The following is a 22270-nucleotide window of genomic DNA, read 5'->3' as shown; positions in this document are numbered from 1 at the left end:
TCAATCATGGACTAATCTATCTCCTCTGTGACATTATCCGAAGCAGTCTTCCAATCAACCTGTCAGTGGGAAGGTTACAGCCACTGCGAACAGCCCAGATAAACCAGCGGCCATGAACAATCCTGTCCAACGATGAAACCAACTTTCCCGTTGTTCATTTCAATCCAGAGCTGATACAAATTACATTTAGCTTATGAGAGTAATTGCACCCAAACAATCAAGCCCATGGGTATTCCGTGTAAAAACAACCCTCCCTGACAATCCTAAAGTCCATTCACTAACGTTAAACCTCTTAACTACCTTTTATTTAGACATATACAAGCCTGCGGTTTCTTCCCACTGAATGGCAGCTCACGGATTGATCGTCCCATTACAAAGGCTGCATTTAGCAATTGCACTAGCACTAAAAAGACAGCATGTCCTAAGACAGGAGGGCAAACGTGTATTATATTTAAACCTACAATCAATACTGAAGTCACACTAACTAAACTAATCTCCTTCACAGTGAGTTACGCTTCCATTTAGCACATTTATGAGCAGAGTCGGCTATGCCGCTCAGGTAGTCATTAGTTTCTCCCAAGTGCACCTCCAAAGTGGCCACTTCACTCCATCTTATGCTGTTAAAGGTCAGCGCACGGCAAGCTATTTTAACACATCACGCTTAATAGAATAACAAAGAGTCGACAGGGTGAACGTGTGACGTCCGTGCTGAGAAAACACTAAGCTCAGGAGCTACAAATGTGTGTTTTTGTGCACCGCATGCGAGTGTGTGCAGCACATAAGAGGCAGGGATGATCAGGTTTGCTAAATGATGAAACAAGTGCACCACCTAGTGGGGGGCTTCAGTCATCACATGCTGTGGATCTTTAGATAATTCATTTCTTTTACATTAAAGACAAAGAATTTATGGATTTAATTTGTTTTGTTTTGTAGATGCAATATTTATGATCATCATGTGACCCTGGAACACAAAACAAGTCTTATTTTGCATAGGGAATGCACTTTATAGGTCTAAATGATCGATTTTTAATTAATTAAAGATCATGTAGATATATCAAAATGTAATTTTTGTTATGTAATGTACATTGCTAGGAACTTTGCTATAGTCGTCCCATTTTGGAATAAAAAAAATTAACGGCCTAATCTAATTTCACTTTTTTTTTTTTTTGTTAATTGTTTTACCTTTCATTCAATAAATAACATTTTCCTTTAATAACCCAGGTAAACATTGCTTTACAGAATGTGTTTTGATTCACATATGGTCTATATTCAGAACAAAGTCAGACTTAATTATTAATTATATATTATAACATTTTAAAATTGAAGCAAATACACTACCTGACAAAAGTCTTGTCGACAATCCCAATTGTAATTGCAAAAAATGATAACATGACTTCTTGTTGATCACTTGGAAATATGGCAGAAGGTGCATTTTACAGATGAATCATCTGTTGAACTGCATCCCAATCATCACAAATACTGCAGAAGACCTATTGGGACACGCATCGACTCAATTCTCACAGATAATCAGTCAAGTTTGGTGAAGGAAAAACCATGGTTTGGGGTTACATTCAGTATGGGGGTGTGCTAAAGATCTGCAGAGTCAAAAGCAACATCAACAGACTGAGGTAGACATTTGTGCTGCCCTTTACATTACAAATCACCGGACAAACTCTTCAGCAGGATAGCGCTCCTTCTCAGTCTCCAAATCAAAGTTTCTAAAAGCAAAGAAGGTCAAGGTGCTCTAGGTTTGGCCAGCCCAGTCATTAGACATGAACATTGAGCATGTCTGGGGTAAGATGAAGAAGGAGGCATTAAAGATTAATCCAAAGAGTCTGGAACTCTGGTGGTAAGAATGCTTTCTTTGCCATTTCAGAAGACTTTATTAATAAGCTAATTGAGTCATTGCAGAGATGTATGGATGCAGTCGTCCAAGCTCATGAGAGTCATACACAATATTAATTCTTTTTCCACTGCACCATGACTTTATATTCTATACTGTATATAATTTTGTTAAGTGACAAGACTTGTCTAAGCAAAGTCAGACCTCAATGTCTTTATTAAATAATAAAAAAAAATGCATGATCATATTTTATTTTGTTAAAATAAGCGTGATCTAGAGGCCTTTGCCTTTCATGTAAGCCACTTTTGATATAAAATGATCAACTAAAATTCAAGTTATTATTTGTTGTTCCTAAAACTGAAAAGAAGACAAGACTTTTTTCAGGTAGTGCATACATTACAACATTTGCAATTTTAACAAATTTACATGCAATTCATCCTCCATATTTAACCCCCAGATGCAGATTTTCAAATAGTTGCTCCTCAGCCAAATATTGTCATATGCAAACAAACCATACATCAACAGAAGCTTATTTATTCCACTTTTAGATGATGTACAAATCTCAATTAAAAAAAAAATGACACTTGAAACGGTTTTTGTGCTCTGGTGTCACATATTTCAATCATTAGATCTAAATTTTCCACCACTGACTTTAATCACACATTTTTTTTAAATATAAAATAAACGTATGCCCGCTCATCTTCAATTTGAGTGTAAATATTGTTCATTTTGGTGGGATTTTTTGCCTTAAGCCCCTGTAACGTTTTGTGTAGAAGGCCATTTCTGATGTCTGTCCTTTACTTGATGGTTGGAAAAGATGCCAAAAGCAATGCTGTTGAGATATTACAAGGCGGCTTGGGCCACTGTTGAGTCAGCCTTTACGTAACACCGCTTGTGAAATGATGCTTAGGAGGGCAAGAATCCTGAAAATAGGAAGCAGTATAAAAGACGCCTCTGTCTGTAGTTCAAGGTGAACATGTCTTCTTCAGATTCATCATAAGCTTCTCATTACCCGAGTTGTCCGTCTTTAAACAAGCTTCTCTTTTAAGCAAGCTTCTCCTGTAATTACTTCTATTACAGTAGATAACAAATCTTCTTGAGGTCATTATAACCAAAAGCAATTTTACTATTTCTAAATTACACCCCATTAGTAGCAAATGACCTTGTTCTGTGTTACAGAACAATCAGGCAAAACTTGACCTTCAGAAGCCATCCTTTGAGGCCTGTTTAATAGCCTAATAAAGTAAATGTCTTAAGTGAAGATTATACTGTAGTACATAATGACACAAGAAACCTTACCTTTGTTAAAAAACATGGAGGCCATCTGTCCCATCTCGACTCTCTCCACAATGTCAAAGTGGTCTATATTCGCGGCACGCTCTGTTATATCAGATGACAAAACCAACAATGCCCTTATGATTTTGATCTTGGCTAGCACTCCACAGCATAATATTGACAAAGGCACAATATAATACAAACAGTACTTACGGACGGACAGAATTGGCCGTGTCTCCACGGGTTCGGAACGTCCCCTTATAATGACCTCATCATCGGAATAGTCTGAGCTGGAGTCACTGTCATTAACCTTAAAATAGTTATGACAACAAAAATGGTTCATTTCATAAATCAAGGACTTAAAAAACGTTTCAAAATCTATTTTAAATAATGACTGTGCAATTCAATTTTTTGTATCATCACAGTTTTCACACAAACACAAAAAAAACATGTACACTTAAACAAAAGTCTTGTCGTCTATCCAAGTTTTAGGAACAACAAATAACTTGACTTCTAGTTGATCATTTGATATCAGAAGTGGCTTATACGAAAGGCAAAGGCCTCTAGATTACGCTTATTTTACCAAAATGTTATTATGATTTATAAATATTAAATCAGAACAGTAAGGCCTGACTTTGCTTAGACAAAGTCTTATCACTTAAAATAAAAATTGTCCAGTATAGAATACAAAGTCATAATGCAGTAGAAACAGAATTAATAGTGTGCATGACTCCCATGAGCTTGGAGGACTGCATCCATACATCTCTGCAAAGACTCCAATAACTTATTAATAAAGTCATCTGGGATGGCAAAGAAAGCGTTCTTGCAGGACTCAGTTCATCAAGATTCTTTAGATTCATCTTAAATGCCTTTTCCATCTTACCTCAGACATGCTCAATAAGGTTCATATCTGGTGACTGGGCTGGCCAATCCTAGAGCACAAACCCAAAACCATAATTTTTCCTTCACCAAACTTGACTCTATGCGGGTTCCAGTGCATCTTTTGCAGTATTTGTGTCGACTGGGATGCAGTTTCACAGATGATTTATCAAAAAAAAAAAAAAAAAGTACCGCCTGACATCTTTCCAAATTATCAATTAGAAGTCAAGTTAATATTTGTTGCTCTTTCAACTGGGATCAACAACAATCCTTGTCAGGTAGTGCAAGTGCAACACTGATAATAATCAGTATATAAAAATTATTTCTTAAATATGATAAAGACTTGAATACACATTGAAAAGAGGGAATATATTACATTTTAAAATACACAAAGTTATTTTAAATTGTAGCAATTATGGATGTACTGATACTGATAATTTAATTTTGGATACCTGTATTTTCTAAAACAACAGCATATAATTTAATCATTTAAAGTAGTAAGTAGTGTGCCTTTATATAGTGCATTCTAAAACACATTGCAGAGAGAAAACGAAATATGAACCGTTAATTCATTTTGCAATTCTGCTACTTTCACTCTTTTCTGTTTGCTTTATCTTTCATTCTAATCAGTAATCCTGACATATCCTGCAGTAACCCAGAAGAACAGTGTTTTACAAAAAACAGCAAAATGTTCAGTTGCAAATGGTCTATTTTCTAAATAAGTCAGACTTTGTTATATTAAGCATGTTGCAACTTGTATCTTTAGCAAAAGTAATATTATGTTTGTGCCCAAGAAGAGACAAGAGTGCTTGAATAATGCATTTCATACATCAATGTTAAGAATAAATGTTGCTTGTGGTGAATGCCATTATAATGTGTTAGGTTTGTATTTACCGTTTTCTTTTGATTTAAATGTGTGTGTTTGAAGTGCTGACAGACAGAAATTAGTCAACCGTAGTGAATGCCATAATATTTGTTTAATATATTTTTGAATACGTTTATCACCTTATTTTATCGTGTTATTTTATTGTACATTTAACCCACTCAAGATGTTTTGCTTATTGAGATCATGTTATAAACAGGAATGTGTAAATAATATAATTATTATTTTAGGGTCTCTTTAAAAGAGTGCAAAATTGACATATGCTCTTGGAGAATACGTTTGATCATTGCAGCAGCTCACTTACCTGTAAAGCTGTGCACAATAAATGTTAAAAACAAAAAATAGAGCATTTTGCCAAATTACACTATCATTCCATGCCAACTCGATAAAATCACAATCTTTGGTATAGCTTTGTAAAAATAAGAGACTGTTAAAATATAAATATATAAATACAAATATTTAGCTTTTGCGCTTTTATAGGCCAACGTTTGCAGAAGACCAGTATCTATATTCTGTTTGTAGGAGTGAAATCATACTGAGCTCTGGCCTCGTTCTAAATCTGCTTCAACACATAATAGCTCTATTTTAGTATGTCTGCCCTAAATGGCACCATTTCCTTCACTGATAGGTCAGTGTCATTCAGAGCTTTATCAAATTTCTGACTTGATTACCTGCAGTGGGCTGTGCAGAATTTCCATGACCAGTGCAATTTACATAGGGAATAACCGGAGCACAATGTTTAGAGCTCTCAAAAAAAAAACTGGTGGTCACAAACCTCTTCCTGTTCTCTCCTCTTCCAGCGCAGCTGGGCATTGGCAGCGGCCATGGCTTCAATCACAAATGTGGTGGTCATGAAACTGGGAGGAGACAGAGCACATTTAAATTTAGATATTTAGCAGAGTCATTTAAGGATGGTGCAATCAATCGGCTGAAGATCAACATTGGCCTATAATCACATATAATGATCTGGCCGATCACATGATCCAACCGCAGGGCTTTGTTTATGAGTTTCCAAGCAGAGGAACTATTTTTTATATCAGTGTTAATATTTTCTGTAAAGCTGCATCTGGCCATGACATGTCCACACTAAATGGTTATAAGAGACATGTTTAATTATATGAAGCATCTTTCATTTATTCTCTTAGGCAAGGAGAGATCTCAACTTCACACTTAGAAGGATAATGTGCTAATGCATTTTAAAGCTTGAAGCATTTGAATCAGTAATTGGTATTGGCCAATCACCATGACAAGGAATCTGTACTCGGTATCAGATGAAAAAATCCTGATCTGAGCATCCCTAGAGTCATTAAGGGATTCAACAGAAGAAGTTTAAAAATGCAATATGCTTCAAGTTCATAAATTAAATAAGATTTTAAGGTGTTAATACATGATACAAAATTTAAAACATTTCTTGGTGTCACTGTTAAAAATGTCCCTAAGAGAGTTTGTTTTATAAAAAAACAATCTTAATCTTCTTCTTGAATCATTAAAAGGAGGAAATTCCAGTGAAATGTGTTTTACAGTAAGGAGAATTATGCACTACAAACATTGAGTGAGGTCTTCATCTTTAAGCAAAAAGGCATGGGTTAATCTTATATGTCCAAGTAACATCTGGTCTTGACATCTTGATCAAATTTCTTAAAATTATTTGACTCGGGTTGTATTTCATACAATTTGTTATTTTACAATGCATCCCACTCTTCTTGCCACTAATGAAAATTTTTTAATTGTAAACATTGATAAAAGGTCTCATTTCTGAAGGAGGAGTTTGGCCTTTGTTCACCACTTGTTTCAAAGCGACATTAGAAGCTGCATCAGCTCGCTCATTTCCTACAAGACCTACATATCCTGGAGCCAGGCAAAAATTATATGATAAAGCTGATTTTGGTGAAGTTTGGTTAAAAATGCTATCAATCAAAACATGATTTTTTTTGAAGATTCCATTGCTTGGAGGCATGATTTGGAGTCTGGAAAAACAAGAGTGTTTGACATTTTCTATACATTCCAAAGTTAAAGGTAAAGCAAGGGCTTCAGCTGAGAATATTGAACATTACGGAATCAGTCTGCCTGAGGAATGTTGTTGTCCAGTCACCATTGCTGCTGCTACACCATTTTCCACCTTTGAACCATCTTTAAATATTGGTGAGTGTTGAAAATTTTGGCTTTAATTTCCAGATATTGTTGTCTATACAGGAAATGACTGTGAAACAACTGATTTAAGCATCAATGTCTGCTTTAAAAATTGCTCTTAAAATGTGAAATATGCACATATTTATAATTCTAAAATACATAACTGTGCTAATTTAAGATGACTGAGATATTTATGAAGTTTTTATTAATAGATTGAATTACCTTTTAGTTATTTTATATAGATTTTCCATTTTAAATTTTAATTTAGTTAAGGTTTTTGTAATTTGGATGTGTTCTTTATTTTTTTTATTATTATTTTAATAAAAAAAGACTCAATAGGAGTTTTTTAACATGGAATATGACACTTCAGTAGTTTGAAACGTATTACCATTATCTATAAACCCTCTCAAGCTTGAACATTTTTAATAAGTTAAAGACTTATTGTACAAATTTATGATTAGGTTTGACAATTGTGATGTTTTCTCTTGATATTAAATTGTCATATTATGTTAGTAATGAATTTTAGTATTTATTAATATAATGGTTTTGAAAATGCTTTATACATAAGATGAGTTGAGATACAATATTCAATACACATACATTTAACTATCACTCAATGCCACTGGAAAATATATGAAAACTATAAGTCACAGAGCATGTCCATCTCATTTGGACATGGCCTCTCATAACCTAAATTTAAAGACTTTAAAAGCTGCTGTTGCCTGATCTTTTTCCATTGATATACAGCTCCATCCCGTTTCATCTAAACACTCATAACTCTCCCCGAGGCTCTGTCAGTGGCCCCGACAGTTGGCAGGTTGGCACAGGTTATAAATGTGTTTTGATGGCCACAGCAGCAGCAGTGGTGGTAACAGGGTCGAGAGGTCAGCTAAAGATGAGCGACTGACAGAGGAAAATAGCAAGCAACGAAGACCAATAGAAGGCTTGTTTTGCTCGTTTTGAGAAAAGGTACACAAAAGAGAGACAGAATTACACTTCTCAAATTCATGCTCTAAATACATCATCCAAATTGGAGACCCATTCTAACCCATATGGCAAAGCACCACAAGGAATATCAATGAAAATCTAATGCGTACAGACTCAAAACTGAATACAGTATGTGAAACCTTAAAAGTAATTAAGCCAAACAGCAGTATAAACTTATTTAGACAGTATAAAGATGGCAAAGGAAAACCACAACCTGTGGAAAACAAACACTGAAATAAATGATGAAACACCAAGATGAATTCATAAAACAAACAATTAAAAAAAATCTTAAAATAGGAATTAAATAAACTATTTAAAAATACATAAACCCATATGGGTTATGAAAAGTTTATTGTAAACGATTTTCCCAAAGCGATTTTTCTCTTTCTGAGCCATTTTGTCAATGATTTTTCAATGTGGCTATGTAGGATATCCTTATGTTCACAAATGTCCCAAAACATGAACAACAGGCATCTTTCACCACATTAATCATTCAAATGTATGCTTGAAATCTTCCAAATGAAAAAAAAAAAAAAAGATTTGAACTATACTTGATCCTACAAATTTCTTAATGCAGCCTTTTACCTAAGAGTTATCCCATTTTGAGGACATGCTTTCTAAAGTACGTAAATCTAAATCTCCATTGTACTAAAATGAAGCTTACTGTTTGAAATATCATGAGTTTTGGGTGAGTAAATCAAAAGAGGTGTTGTAGATCAGACTACACTGCAATACCTGTGCCATAAGAGTCATTGCATTTCTTCATTTGAAAATACTGTCAAATACACACAAACTCAAATGTCTTACTAAAATATAAGTTTGGCCTTAATCAAAGAAATTGCGACAGAATTATTAGTATTGCAGTACAGAGCTGCTAAACAGTTGGTTTGAAATAAATTATAATAAATGAAATTGATTTTATTTCATTATACACATTATTATATCACAGCGAGGTCACTGGTTTGAGTCCCAGGAGGCTCTTCTGTGTGGAATTTGCATGTTTTCCTTTGTTAACGTGGGTTTCCTACGGGTGCTCCACAGTCCAAAGACATGCGCTATAGGTGAATTGAATAAACTAAATTGGCCGTACTGTATGAGCGTATGTGAGAATGCGAGAGTGTATGGGTGTTTCCTAGTACTGGGTTGCAGCTGGAAGGGCATCTGCTGCGTAAAACATACGCTCAAATAGTTGCCGGTTTATTTCGCTGAGGCAACCTCTAGAATGAAAACTAAGCAGAAGGAAAATGAATGAATCAATGAATCAATCAATTTCTAAAAAATTAAAATCAAACTCTTTTCAATGCATTATATTTTTTAGAATTTTAAAAGCATTACTAAATAGTAATAAATTTAAGGGTTTGTTTCTTTTCAATAGTTTTTTAATAGTACGTTTGTATAAAAAGCTTTAATATTACATTTTAGAATAAAATAGATTTTAGAAAGTACATTTTATTCACTCATAAAACATAGAAACCAGAATTTTTAAAAAAGACAACTAAGAAATAAAACAGGTTTTGTATGGCTTTAGTATTATATAAATATCAATAATACGTTATTAAATTGGTTATAACTGAGATAGCTTTCAGTTGAGTAGAAATTCTTTTTGATTTAAATGAAGAATTAAATGAAAAACAAAGTAAAAAATAAAAATAAAACAAAAATAAAACATTACAAAGAAATGTTTCTTTGCAACATAACCCATACCTTTTTAAGTGTCACTTTGGTCCACTGGTTTTGCACTAGTTTGCATATATTTGATACATTTACATTTATTCAAATAACACACACTTTTATGCAAAGCAACTTACTCTGGAGTATTGAAGCAATTTAACAGAATTGATAATAACAACGTTACATAATGCCAAGTTAATTAGACAACCAGACTGAAAAATAAGCCAGAGAGTAAAAAAAATAAAGAAAAAGTTTGTTTGTTTTTTAATCTCTGTGTTTTTGAGGACACAAATGTGTATAAACTCATGAATACAACAATCATAATTAAGCAGCTCATGTGTAGATTGGTAGGTCTCTCCACCAGAGAAATACAGAGAGAGTAAAGGTTTTGGAAAGTGATTATTTGCTTTAATGTAGGACTAGCCACATGCAAATAAGCACTGTATTTATGATATAAAGTCAGGCACGTGCACTCATATGGGTCAACCTGTGCAGTGCTCATGCCCTTTTTAGTCTTGGATAGAAAGTGCCCTTCCAAATTGATCTGAATTGCCCCCTTGGTACACCAGTCTTTGGGAATTTTTGCCCATTCCTCTTTGCAGTACCTTTCAAGCTCCATCAGGTGGGATGGGAACCAATTGTGTACAGCTACTTTCAGATCTCTCCAGGAATGTTCGATAAGATTCAAGTCTGGGCTCTGGCTGGGTCACTCAAAGACATTCACAGAGTTGTTTTGAAGCCACTCCATAGATATTTTGGCGGGGAGTGGCTTCTGTCTGGCCACTCTTCCAAACAGGCCTGATTGGTGGATTGCTGCACAGATGGTTGTCCTTCTGTAAGGTTCTCCTCTCTCCACAGAAGAATGCTGGACCTCAGAAAGAGTGACCACCTCCCTGACTAAGGCCCTTCTCCCCTGATCACTCAGCTCAGATGGTTGGCCAGCTCTAGGAAAAGTCCTGGGGCCTCATGTTTTAACGCTGCGTACGCAAAAAAACTTTGCGTACGACAGGTTTCAAGCTCAGAATCGCTCACGTTTGGATTTACTATTGATGAACTGAACGTGAGAATGTGCGCAGCTCCTCGGCAGCTTTATGGCAGGCGTACGCACATTTTTTGTGCGTGTCTGTTTTATTTCCATTGGCGACTCCTAGAGGCAATTGTGTCAAATTCCTCTCTACAAAGTGTCTGAGCCTTGGCAGCTGTATGAGACGGGTTCATCTAGCAAGTATATAAGGTTTCCATACCATACAGTTAACCAGCTAAACATTAAAGCACAATTTGTAGCGGTCGCCTGTTTTCCCAATGTAATCTGAGCTATCTACTGCACGCACATTGCTATAAAGACACTATCTGAAGATGAATTTGCATGCGTGAATCAGAAACATTTCCATTCAATAAATGTGCAAATAAAATATGATGCACAAACTTATTAATGATTCCTACTTGTCTTTCTCGTGATAAATAGTTAGCAAAATCTGATATGTAGCAGGGAAAAAAAAAAAAGAAAGTTTATCAGACGCTGGTTTCGAACCTAGTTCAAGCTCGAACGTGTCAAAACATGTTGACATGCGTCTTATGAGCTGCACCACTAAGACTGTTTAGGGTACTGCAACATTTTACACCTATAAACCACACCATTTATTTTTTAATTCACTCAGTGCGATGTTCAGACCCAACTGTGTTAACCGCATCAGCTAAACTCTCCCACTCTATTTTTTTCTTTTGTTTTTAATTCCGGAGAACAAACTTGCAAATAACACCGCTTTTCTCCGGTCTACCTCCGAAAGCAGCACCTCCAATTCACATTCTGTTCAAAGTTTCTCTTTTTGCTTGATTTTGTCATTGCTTTTTCGTTGAGTTTTGCCAAAGTATAGTCATTAGCATATTCATACGGGGGAGGAGGCAGGGAAGGGGTTTTGTGCTCGTGCATGTTACGCTTAGTTTAACGTTCATTCGTGGTTGTGGCTGTAGTAGAAGCAGTAGTAGTTGTTATAAAAGTAACTTTCTGTAGTAGTAGTTGGTGTAGCACTTGTGATTTATTATTATTGTTGTTGTCAGTTATTACTGTTGTCCTTTCTCTCTTTTTACTCTCATTTTTACTATCATACATTAATAAGCATTGTTGTTACTCCCTACCTCTGACTCCTTTCTTTCTATATGTTTTATCTATATCTGTGACATCTGTGCTCGTGCATGTTGCGCTCAGTTTCACGTTCATTCGGATGTACAAAAAAATCTGTGTGAAATTCGGCATACGCAGTGTTTCATAGATCTGAATTTTTTTCTGCGTACGCACATTTACAGCTTTGTTTTAGTATGATTTCCACGCAAGTCTTCGTACATGAGGCCCCTGGTCTTTCACTTACAGATGAGGAGGCCACTGTGCTCATTGGAACTTTCAGAGCAGCAGAATTTTTTCTGTAACCTTCCCCAGCCTTATGCCTCGAGACAATCCTGTCTCGGAGATGCACTGACAATTTCTTTGTCTTTATGCTTGGTTTGTGCTTTGACATGCACAACCCTGGGACCTTAAATAGACAGGTGTATGCCTTTTCAAATCATGTCCTATCAACTGAATTTACCACAGGTGAACTCCGATTAAACTGCTAAAACATCTCAAAAGTGATCAGTGGAAACAGAATGTACTGAGGTTGTGAATACTGCTGTACATGTGATTTCTCAGGTTATTTATTTTTATTAAATTTACAAAAAAATTTAAAAAGTATTTTTCACATTGTCATTAAGTGGTATTGTGTGTAGAAATGAGGAAATAAATTAATTTAAATCCGTTTTGAATAAGGTTGTAACATAAAAAATATGGAAAAAGTAAAGAGCTATGAATATTTTCTGAATGCACTGTAATTATTAAACTTCAATTATGCATTGCAATATTTTGACTGAACAGTGTGTGTGTGTGTGTGTATGGACCATTTATTATGATGGAAATTATGACAGAATTAATAGTATTGTACAACAGAGTGTACAAAAAACTGTCTGATTGTTTGGAAATAAAAAGTCCATCCTATTCTGTCCCACTCTATACTTCTCAATGAACATTTAGTGCACTTCTCAAGTAGAAACAGAAGTCTGATTTATTAAAGCTCTGGCAGTGTCAACAATGCTTTATCACTAAATAAATTTAAATCAAATTAGTTTCAAGATTTAATCAGACCCAAAAATAATAAAAGTTTTAACACAGATGAAGGAAACCCAAAAGTTGTTAAAAAGCTAGTGTTTCCAGCCTTAGCAGAGAAAAAAAAGTTGTTGATGGATTAAAAAAGAATAAAACCAAAAACAAGAACATACCTCATAAAAGCCAAAAAGGTAATGAGAGAGACGCTGACCACCCAACCGGCTGCTGCAAAAGCCTTGGGCATGGTCAGGGCGCCGGTGCCAACAATCAGATTGAACATGTACACCAGACCAACCTGCATAAACACCAAATAAAAACAAATACATTAGCCATCACAGAATCAAGATAAATAAAATTATGTATTATCAAACAATGATCTGATCTCTGCATTCACAGAGGAAGTGTCTGCAATTCCTCGCCATCATGCATTTCAGGAAGATGATGTATGTGATTACTCATCTGAATGGCATTGCATTTCCTCCCACCTAAGTGCAAAACTCACATATCAATCGATCAAGCCTACTGAAAATTAGTGTTGAGGTTCTTATATAGTAGTGTCTACTGTTAAGTCCATTAGAGAGGGATAAGCATTTGCTTTATTGATTAGCTTACAAATGCTTTCCATTTACTACTGAGAGCAAAACATAGCTGGTAATAGACATTTAAAATATGATGCTATGTACTTTACTGTAAATGTGTTGATTCATTCTGGCATAAGTCATACGAGTCATTTCTTTTTAAAAGCATGCGTAGAAAACACTAAAAAAATAATTGCTTCTGCTTGTTCGAATGACTTATTAAAAAGGAGCTGAAACAACACGATTATAGAGAACTCTTTTTTGTTCAATCAATTCAACGATTCAACAATTTTATGCTCAACCTATTTAAATTGTTCATTTATTAATTTTCTTTCGGCTTAGTCTCTTTATTAAATTGGGGTCGCCACGGCGGAATGAAACGCCAACTTATCCAGCGTTTCTTTTATGCAGCGGTTGCCCTTTCAGCTGCAACCCATCTCTGGGAAACACCCATACACTCTCATTCACATACATACACTAGACAATTTAGCCTACCCTATTTACCTGTACCGCATGTCTTTGGACTTGTGGGGGAAACCTGAGCACCCGGAGAAAACCCACACGGACGCGGGGAGAACATGCAAACTCCACACAGAAATGCCAACTGACCCAGCCAAGGCTCGAACCAGCGACCATCTTGCTGTGAGGCGACAGCACTACCTATTGTGCCACCACGTCGCCTATTTAAATTGTTAACTAAATAGATTTGTGTTGGGACAACATGAATGAATTTTGTGGAACAAAATTTTAGTTTGCAGTGCATATTTGATTTAAAATGGTTCTATCATGTTGATTGGTTGATTGGTTAAATACAGATTTTCAAAGTTGTGGTATTCTTTTTGAATCACTGTGTATAAAACAACTGGTTTAAAGATATTAGCTGCATCTATTTTGAGGCTGCACAATATATTGTTTCAGTATCGACATCGCAATATGATAATTCGCAATAGTCATATTGCAGGACATGTATTGTAATTCATCATTTGCATGTTTTTGATGCCTGTGATTGTATGATGACTTTAAAAACATTCAGGATAAGAAATTGTAACATTTGTGACTTTAGCAACAAATCATTTTATTTAAAGGTGCAGTATGCAAGTTTGACACCCAGGGGTTAAACTAGGTATTGCACTCCTGGATCTAAAACACAAGCGAAGGTTGCCAGACTGAGGACAGGAGCGAGTGATTTAAACAGTTTTCTAAAAAAAAAGCATCGGCACCCGATAGAAGGAATACTTTTTTTCATTATAAAAGGAGTTTGTTCTAACCAACACCTCAAATTGATATATTAGAAACGGCTTCTATTTCTCACAGCTGAACAACAGAAAATTATGCCAATGATCATCTCAGGTAAACCTCATGTGCTTTATTTAGTGTGAAATACTAACAATGTGAGTTTGAATTCCATTTTACACAACAGTTATTGCCATTTACTAAAAGCAACAGCAGATTAAACATTAAAACTAAACACGTGATTCAGTATCTACATTTAATAATGTTAAAGAGGGTTAATATGTATTAAATAGATTATAGACCTTACCATTTTGAGTGAGTGCATATTCTGCGCTTCTGAATGGCTTTGTTTTAATTTCTGTCGGGTTTCATATGGTGCAAAGAGGCAAATTGTTTATCACTGCGTATCTCGTCATGAAGCGTGTTGTTAGGACACGGGGTTACAGTGTAACCTGCTCACCTAATGTTTAGGTTCGTAACAGTTATATTATTTGCTAATTAATAACCTCATGTGGAACCGAATTTTTCTCATTTCGGAATTTTTTATGATACTGTCCACCAGAGGTCGCATTTCGTTCATGGACTCATGCTTTAAGAGCCTTTCTAAATGTATGAATGAATGAATGAATGAATGAATGAATGAATGAATGAATTACACGGTTTTCCACCAAGGCAACCCGGAGTGCTAAAATATAATTGGCTAAACTGGCATTGGACAGGTTAAAAGAACAAATAAAGAGCGTTCTTGCATGGAAAACACATTTTCAAAAGCAGAATATCTGACTTCATCATTGTTTTTCAGATAAACAAGAATGTTCACTTGGCATATTTCATAAATATCTGCAAACATATTATGGTATCTTTATGCTTTAGATTAGTCAAAAACTTGCATACAGCACCTTTAATTATTTTTATCATTCAATTACTGCACTTCAATGCTGTTCGACTCGGAAAATGATAAAACATTTTATTCCAATTATAAATTTTTTTTATTGTATTAATAGATTGTTATGCATGAAAATACTCTCAACACATGCAAATACAGAAATGCACTGCAAATAGCACAGACCACAGTGAAAATGTGTTGGGGACCCCAAAAAGTTTATAAATTATTTATTAGATTATATGGAGATGCACTCCGACTGCAGAATCATTCCAATTGATCTAACATTATAAATTCTTTCCAAATATATTAAGTATTCTAGTGAAATTGTATTCTTATTGCAATATACACTGCATAATAAAAAATATCACAATGCTTGATTTTCCAATATCAAGCAGCCCTAATCTATAGAAATATTATAATTAAAATGTTATGAAAATATATTCTTTTTCTATTAAGTATTTTCCAGTGCTTCATAAGAGTGGGTGGGGCTAAATATTTATTCTGCTACTCTTTGATGGGTGGAATTTAAACATTTTTCAGCTTCTACTATTACCTGTTGGGGGAAAAAGGAGCACAATAAATCCGAAGTAATTAACATCTGAGCAATAGGTCTGTTTTTAAAAGTTAATCAGTTACTGTTAAAAACAAAAATCAACTTCTCTATAATGAAACACAATGTTGTTTTTACTTCTGGAACCATACAATTGCGTTTATTATTTTGCAAAATCATATAGCCATCTTCTCATGAGACTTCCAGTAAACTATAATATAATAAACAAACCACAAAGCTAGACACCAAATAAACACAAGTCTAGATCCTGGAGCTAACTTTCTGCTAATTTAAGCCACCGAAGCACATATCTCCTGTTCCCTGAACTTTCATTTCCTTTTTAAATGAGTAACATGAAGTGAGCGGTTCGAATCACATGTCTCTGACATAAAGGCACCTTCTGACAACCGTCAGCATACATTATTTGATTATCACCGTCTAAAAGCAGTGATAAGAGAGCCAAATTATCGACAGTGTCTTCCATTGCTCTTAAACAAACTACATGTCTTTAAATATTAAGCAGTTTAAAGGTATGGTTCACCCAAAAATTACTCTTTACTTGTTTTGATGAGTTTCTTTCTTCTGGTGAACAAAAATAAATAAATTTTTTAAGAAAGCTGAAAACCTGTAACCATTGACATCCATAAATTTTTACCTTTCTGCAAAATAAAAAGTTTTGGAATCACTTGAGGGCGAGTAAATTATCAATTTTTGGGTGAACTGCTCCTTTAATAAATGCAGGAAGATTTTCAAGTCACATGAATGACATGACAACCTGGCATGACAATATTCTATACAGTCACAAGACATAAACAGCTGAGTGTACAGAACAGTTAAACAGACACTGAGGTAAAGTTAGTTTTATATTTGCACATTCAGACTTTCTCCCTAATAATATAATTTCAGAAATGTATTCTTTGCAAATTCTGATTACTGAAATTGTATTAGCATAAATGACTATAAATAGGGTTTCTACAGGTTTCATCAAGAAAAATGTAAGACTTTTTAACACCCTCTTAAGACCATTTTAAGATAACAATGAATGAAATTTCAGACTTACACAAGGCTAAACGCTTTTTAATATTAATTTTAAAGATTTTTAATGGTCAAGTTAAAACCTTAAAAAAATCCTTTAGAAAAAGGTTATTTTAGGGAAAAATCAAACCATATTAATACATAAAAAGTTAATAAATAAACGTTTCTTAAAACTTTTATTGAAATATATTGTTAATGATTGAATGGGTGTTGGCCTGATTGTGTTACTGGCCAGATGGAATCTGCAGACATTTTTTGCTATTTCTGCACAGTATTTTGTTCAAAATCTGTGGATTTATGCAGAATAATTTTGGGAGTATCAGAACTAAAACCTTAACATATTAAATAAAAAAATTATACCTTTTTAACTTTTATTTAATGTTTACAATACAAATCCTGTTAGATCCACTTTATTTAGTAAACAGAGCAAGCCTCTCATTTAATATATCTACTAAAAGACAGAAAATATTATTTACAAACTATATTGTAAAAAAATCATATAACTATTTGCATATTAGTCAATAATATTACTGTAAAATACTTTAAAAACATAATAAATTTATACGCATTTACACAAGTAAATAAACAGAATCAATGATTGACTAAAAATCTGTGGAATTCTGCGCACGCAAATTCCATGTGGGCTTATGGACATCTACAACACAATATTTCAGTGGATTTAAGACCTTTTTAAGGTCTAAAATTTGGATTTTGAAGTTTAAGACATTATAAGACCCTTCAGATACCCTGTATAAAAGTACAACATTGTTCAGTCAATTAAGTAGTGCTAATGTTGTTTTGATGTCAAACTTAGATGCAATTTCAGCCCGAATATGCAAAGTAGCCAGGTACACGATATGGGCACCTTTAAAAAGAACAAATGTGTGAATATAAAACCAACTTTACCTCAATTAAACTGACAAGTGTGTTTATTTGAAGTACTTTGCGTTAATCAACACAAACTCAACTAACGTACATACTGAAAGTTACTAGAGGTAATACTTACAAATGGAGAGTAAGGCTCCCCTGTTTCTGTAATGCCTCCTGCCATCTCGAAGAGATAAAACCTGGAAGTTTACCACCATGAGAAAAGAAAAAGACATTGGTTTTAATATTTAATACACCACAAATTTACGAAAGGAGCGAAAGAAGGCCAGCAGGGTAACATGACTAACGTTACCGTTATGTTTTATTTAACGTTACATTCAAGCAGCTGTTAAAGAAAACAGTTAACTAGTGTAGACATTTTAAAGCTAACCTCCTTTATGACATCTTATGCGAATCATTCACTAAAGTAAACACACATGCAAATAGATACCTTTATATACCCACACTAGCACGAAAGGCTCACCTGTCGCCGTTGGAAATATATCTGCTGTTGTCCAGCGAGCGGTTGGTTTATGTCGTTAGGAATACACGGGACTGTTTTCTTGTGATGTCCTCATTATCAACAATGCGCTTCGTCTGCAAATGCGATGTAATGATTAAGCAGGACGCGCCGTGTTCACCTCAAACATTTGTTATTTGCAGACATTTGAGACAAGCTGCTGAAGTTTTCTGTTTGGGCAAAACATCTCCATTAAAATGAAACAGCTCACAGAACGTCAGCAGGAAACTAGTTCCTGATACATAGGCAGGGCGTAGGGACGTGTTTGCTGATTGGTTAAACGTGGTGACGATATTTTTATGAAAATGACGCTTGCACGTTTTGGGACATGTATATATAAAATAAATAAATAAACGTTTTAGGACATGTTTTGTTAGATTTTATTTAAAACAAGGCGTATTAGATTAAAATTTTAACTGCAGTTCAATTTCGTGTTATTATGTGAATGTATAACAAAATCAATCCGTTATGTCTCGTTCTTGCAAATTTGTCAAAACTAATTTTAATGTACATAAAGCAATTAAGATTCTCCCAATGTGTACATCATATATAACCCACGCTAAATTAGTTGTAGAGTGTATGAATGCAAAAGTATGTGGGTGTTTTCTAGTATTGGGTTGCGTCTGGAAGGGCATCCGCTACGTAAAACATGTTGGCGGTTCATTCCGCTGTAGAGAACCCTGATTAGAAAACAGCCTAAGCCGAAAAAGAAAATGTATATACCCAACCACCTGGCTTTATTACACACTTCACCCGTGTATAACTGTGTGTGTAATGTAAATTAAACTATATATATATATATATATATATATATATATATATATATATATATATATATATATATATATATATATATATATATATGTCGAGCCTCGGCTGGGTCACTTGGCCTTTCTGTGTGGAGTTTGCATTTTCTCCTCGTGTTCGCATAGGTTTCCTCCAGGTGCTCCAGTTGCCCCAACAGTCCAAAAATAACATGTGATACAGGTGAATTGGGTAGGCTAAATTGTCCATAGTGTATGAGTGTGAATGAGTGTGTATGGATGTTTCCTAGTGATGGGTTGCAGCTGAAACAGCATCTGCTGCGTAAAACATATGCTTGATAAATGGGCGGTACATTCCGCTGTGGCAACCCCAGATTAATTAAGGGACTAATGAACGAATTATTATATATTTACACAGTTGAAGTCAGAATTATTAGCCCCCCTGTTAATTTTTTCCCCCAACTTGTTTAACGCAGAGATTTTTTTAAACACATTTCTAAACAAGCTTTAATAACTAATTTCTAATAACTGATTTATTTTGCTTTTGTCATAATGACAGTAACATTTTACTCGATATTTTTCAAGGCACTTCTATACAGCTTAAATTTAAAGGTTAATTAGGTTAGGGTAATTAGGCAAGTTATTGTATAACACTGGTTTGTTCTGTAGACGACCGAAAAAAAAACAGCTTAAAGTAGCTAATAAATTTGACCTTAAAATGGATTTAAAAAAATAAAAACTGCTTTTATTGTAGCTAAAATAACAAATAAGACTCTCCAGAAGAAAAAAAAATTCAGAGATACTGTGAAAATTTCCTTGCTCTGTTGAACATAATTGGGGAAATATTTAAATAAAGGACAAAAAAATTCAAAGGGGAACTAATTATTCTGACTTCAACTGTATTCTGATGTGATGTTATATACCGTGCAACCCTAACCACCAATGTCAGCTAGACATCAATTTATTGTATGAGAATAGTGCAAGCTTGACATTACTAAAGCTGTACATTTGAAACACTGTATTCAAAATGTGCTAAATATTCAATACTATGCATTCTACATACTCCACATTGTGGTTTTCATAATCTTGAATGATAATCAGAGACCAGACTTGGCTTTAATTTGACAGAAATAGTTTATTTCCCCAATCAAAGTATTTAAAGAAAGGTGATTACTGAAAAACAGGTCAACGTCCAAAATGAGAAAGGGGGAGGAGGGAAAAGACATCTTAATGCTTCAGCAGACTTTCTGAAAATCATAAGCTAAATGCATTTCTCCAACTGTCTGAATAAAACCAAATCAAAATTCTTTAAACAAAAAGAAAACCAAAAGAAAAACTTTTAAAGTCTAACAAAATCTTTGTGCGTGCGCACAAAACAAAATATTAAAACAAAAGCATATTAAACACTTAAAAACATTTAACTTAAAATAACTTTAAATAAAAGTTTAAAAATTAATGTAAATAAAAACGTTAAAAAAATACTAAGTTCTTGGAGGAACACAGGTCTGCTTGGCAGCATATTGTCATTACAGTAACAGGAGCAAATGCAGTGCACAAATCACTTAGAATCAAGGCTTCTCCATTATGTTAGTTTCAGTTAACCAATTCTAAATACTTAAAAGTATGATGTTACCACAATTTAAGATCTACTTCGCATTTACATTTTTCTCTTAACTAAGTTTAAACCAGAGTTCATTTGAATTCAAAAGGTCTCATCTAAACAGTTGTTCTCCAAATCTTTGCAATGTATTGACTAAATATCGAAATACAGGCCATTACAAAAAAATTAACGGGGAGGTGGAAAAAATATCCCTAAAGGGTAAAGCAGCTTACAAAAATGTTTACATTTTAAAAATGAGATTGTCAGAGCTAGTGTTTAATGATGAGGGAAGAAACCTTAAGATGCAACTGTCTTTTCATAGAAACGGACATGCATATTGCTTTAACAGGCATTTAAAACAGCGCAAGCATGATCAAAGCAACTAAAAATAAAGGGGGGAAAAGACTTGGAAACCCTTTCCCTAAATCTCTTCGACAGAACAACATCATATTAAAAACAACAATGAAATTGGACTATTTTAAGTTAAGCAGGACTTTACCTATACTGTTTGCATTTCCCAGAATTGATCAGTCTGTATATTGTGTAGAGGAACCACATTACGTGCTATCAGTCTAGATTTCCTTACCAAAATTATATTCAGTGTTAAACCTAAGCTAATTAAAGAAATACCATTTATAATCATGTGGCAATTAGATTGTCCTTATACAAGCCAAGCATTCTTACTCTTTAAAACAGCCTTCATATCTTTAATAGGATACCCATTGAGCGGGATCCTGAAAGTTCTTATTAGAGAAAGTGCACGTCGATAACACCAGCAACTAGAGTTCCTTAAATGGACAGTTCAAGCAAAAATGAAAACATGTATTCTATTTATGTCCCCTCAGACCTCCCAATGTAGGCGACATTGTGTCCTTAATCAAAACATTTTAGCCGAAACTGTGATTTATAAAATGCAAGTCAGTGGCTAAGACTCGGAAGACATACACAGGCAAAAATACATTCAATATCTAATATAATTAAACCATCACGCTAAGAGACTGCTGTGAACACATTAAGGTCTATAGAAAAACATAAGCAATCCACAATCTGGGCATACAAATGTTCTGCTTCATAAGAATTCAATGTAATTACTAAAGCCACAGCTTGGGTGTTGGATTTTTACCTTATTTTTGGACTCTCAAAAGCCAGCTTGCATTTCATGAAACACAGACCACAGCTATCTCTGTAAAAAAATTTAAATTCAACTCTTTTAATTAAAATTTGCTTATTTTGTAACTTAAATCTCCCCGTAACTTTGGTATGATTTTGAATTTGCATTTTAAGACCTTGACTATCTTTACTCCAGCAACTTTTGAGGTAGAAAAAAGAAGATATTGAAATTTGAGTAAGTGATGCATTGTTTGAGCTGGTGTTGTACATTATGGTTAAAAAAAAAACATGCTGGTAACAGTGTAGTATTATTTCATATTATTATA

General features: G+C 34.3%; 1 protein-coding gene across 2 annotated transcripts in view; it reads right to left on the bottom strand.

Moving 5' to 3' along the window:
* slc38a12 (solute carrier family 38 member 12) overlaps positions 1-18683 on the bottom strand; it is an 80252-nt gene extending 61569 nt beyond the window's left edge. For both annotated transcript variants that reach the window (XM_087244177.1, XM_087244178.1), the window contains exons 1-6: positions 18435-18683; positions 18090-18150; positions 12975-13096; positions 5656-5737; positions 3332-3428; positions 3143-3223 (exon numbers count right to left, since the gene is read on the bottom strand). In XM_087244177.1, coding sequence (XP_087100303.1) covers positions 3143-3223; positions 3332-3428; positions 5656-5737; positions 12975-13096; positions 18090-18134 — 427 coding nt within the window. In that variant the 5' untranslated portion in view covers positions 18135-18150; positions 18435-18683. The remainder of the gene's footprint in view (positions 1-3142; positions 3224-3331; positions 3429-5655; positions 5738-12974; positions 13097-18089; positions 18151-18434) is intronic.
* Between the last annotated feature and the right edge of the window lie 3587 nt (positions 18684-22270).

This window comes from Danio rerio, chromosome 3 (genome assembly GCF_052040795.2).
Source record: "Danio rerio strain M-AB ecotype USA chromosome 3, GRCz13ab, whole genome shotgun sequence".
Lineage (NCBI taxonomy): Eukaryota > Metazoa > Chordata > Actinopteri > Cypriniformes > Danionidae > Danio > Danio rerio.
The sequence above is the reverse complement of the archived record's forward strand: the minus strand, read 5'-3'. Positions and strand labels throughout refer to the sequence as shown.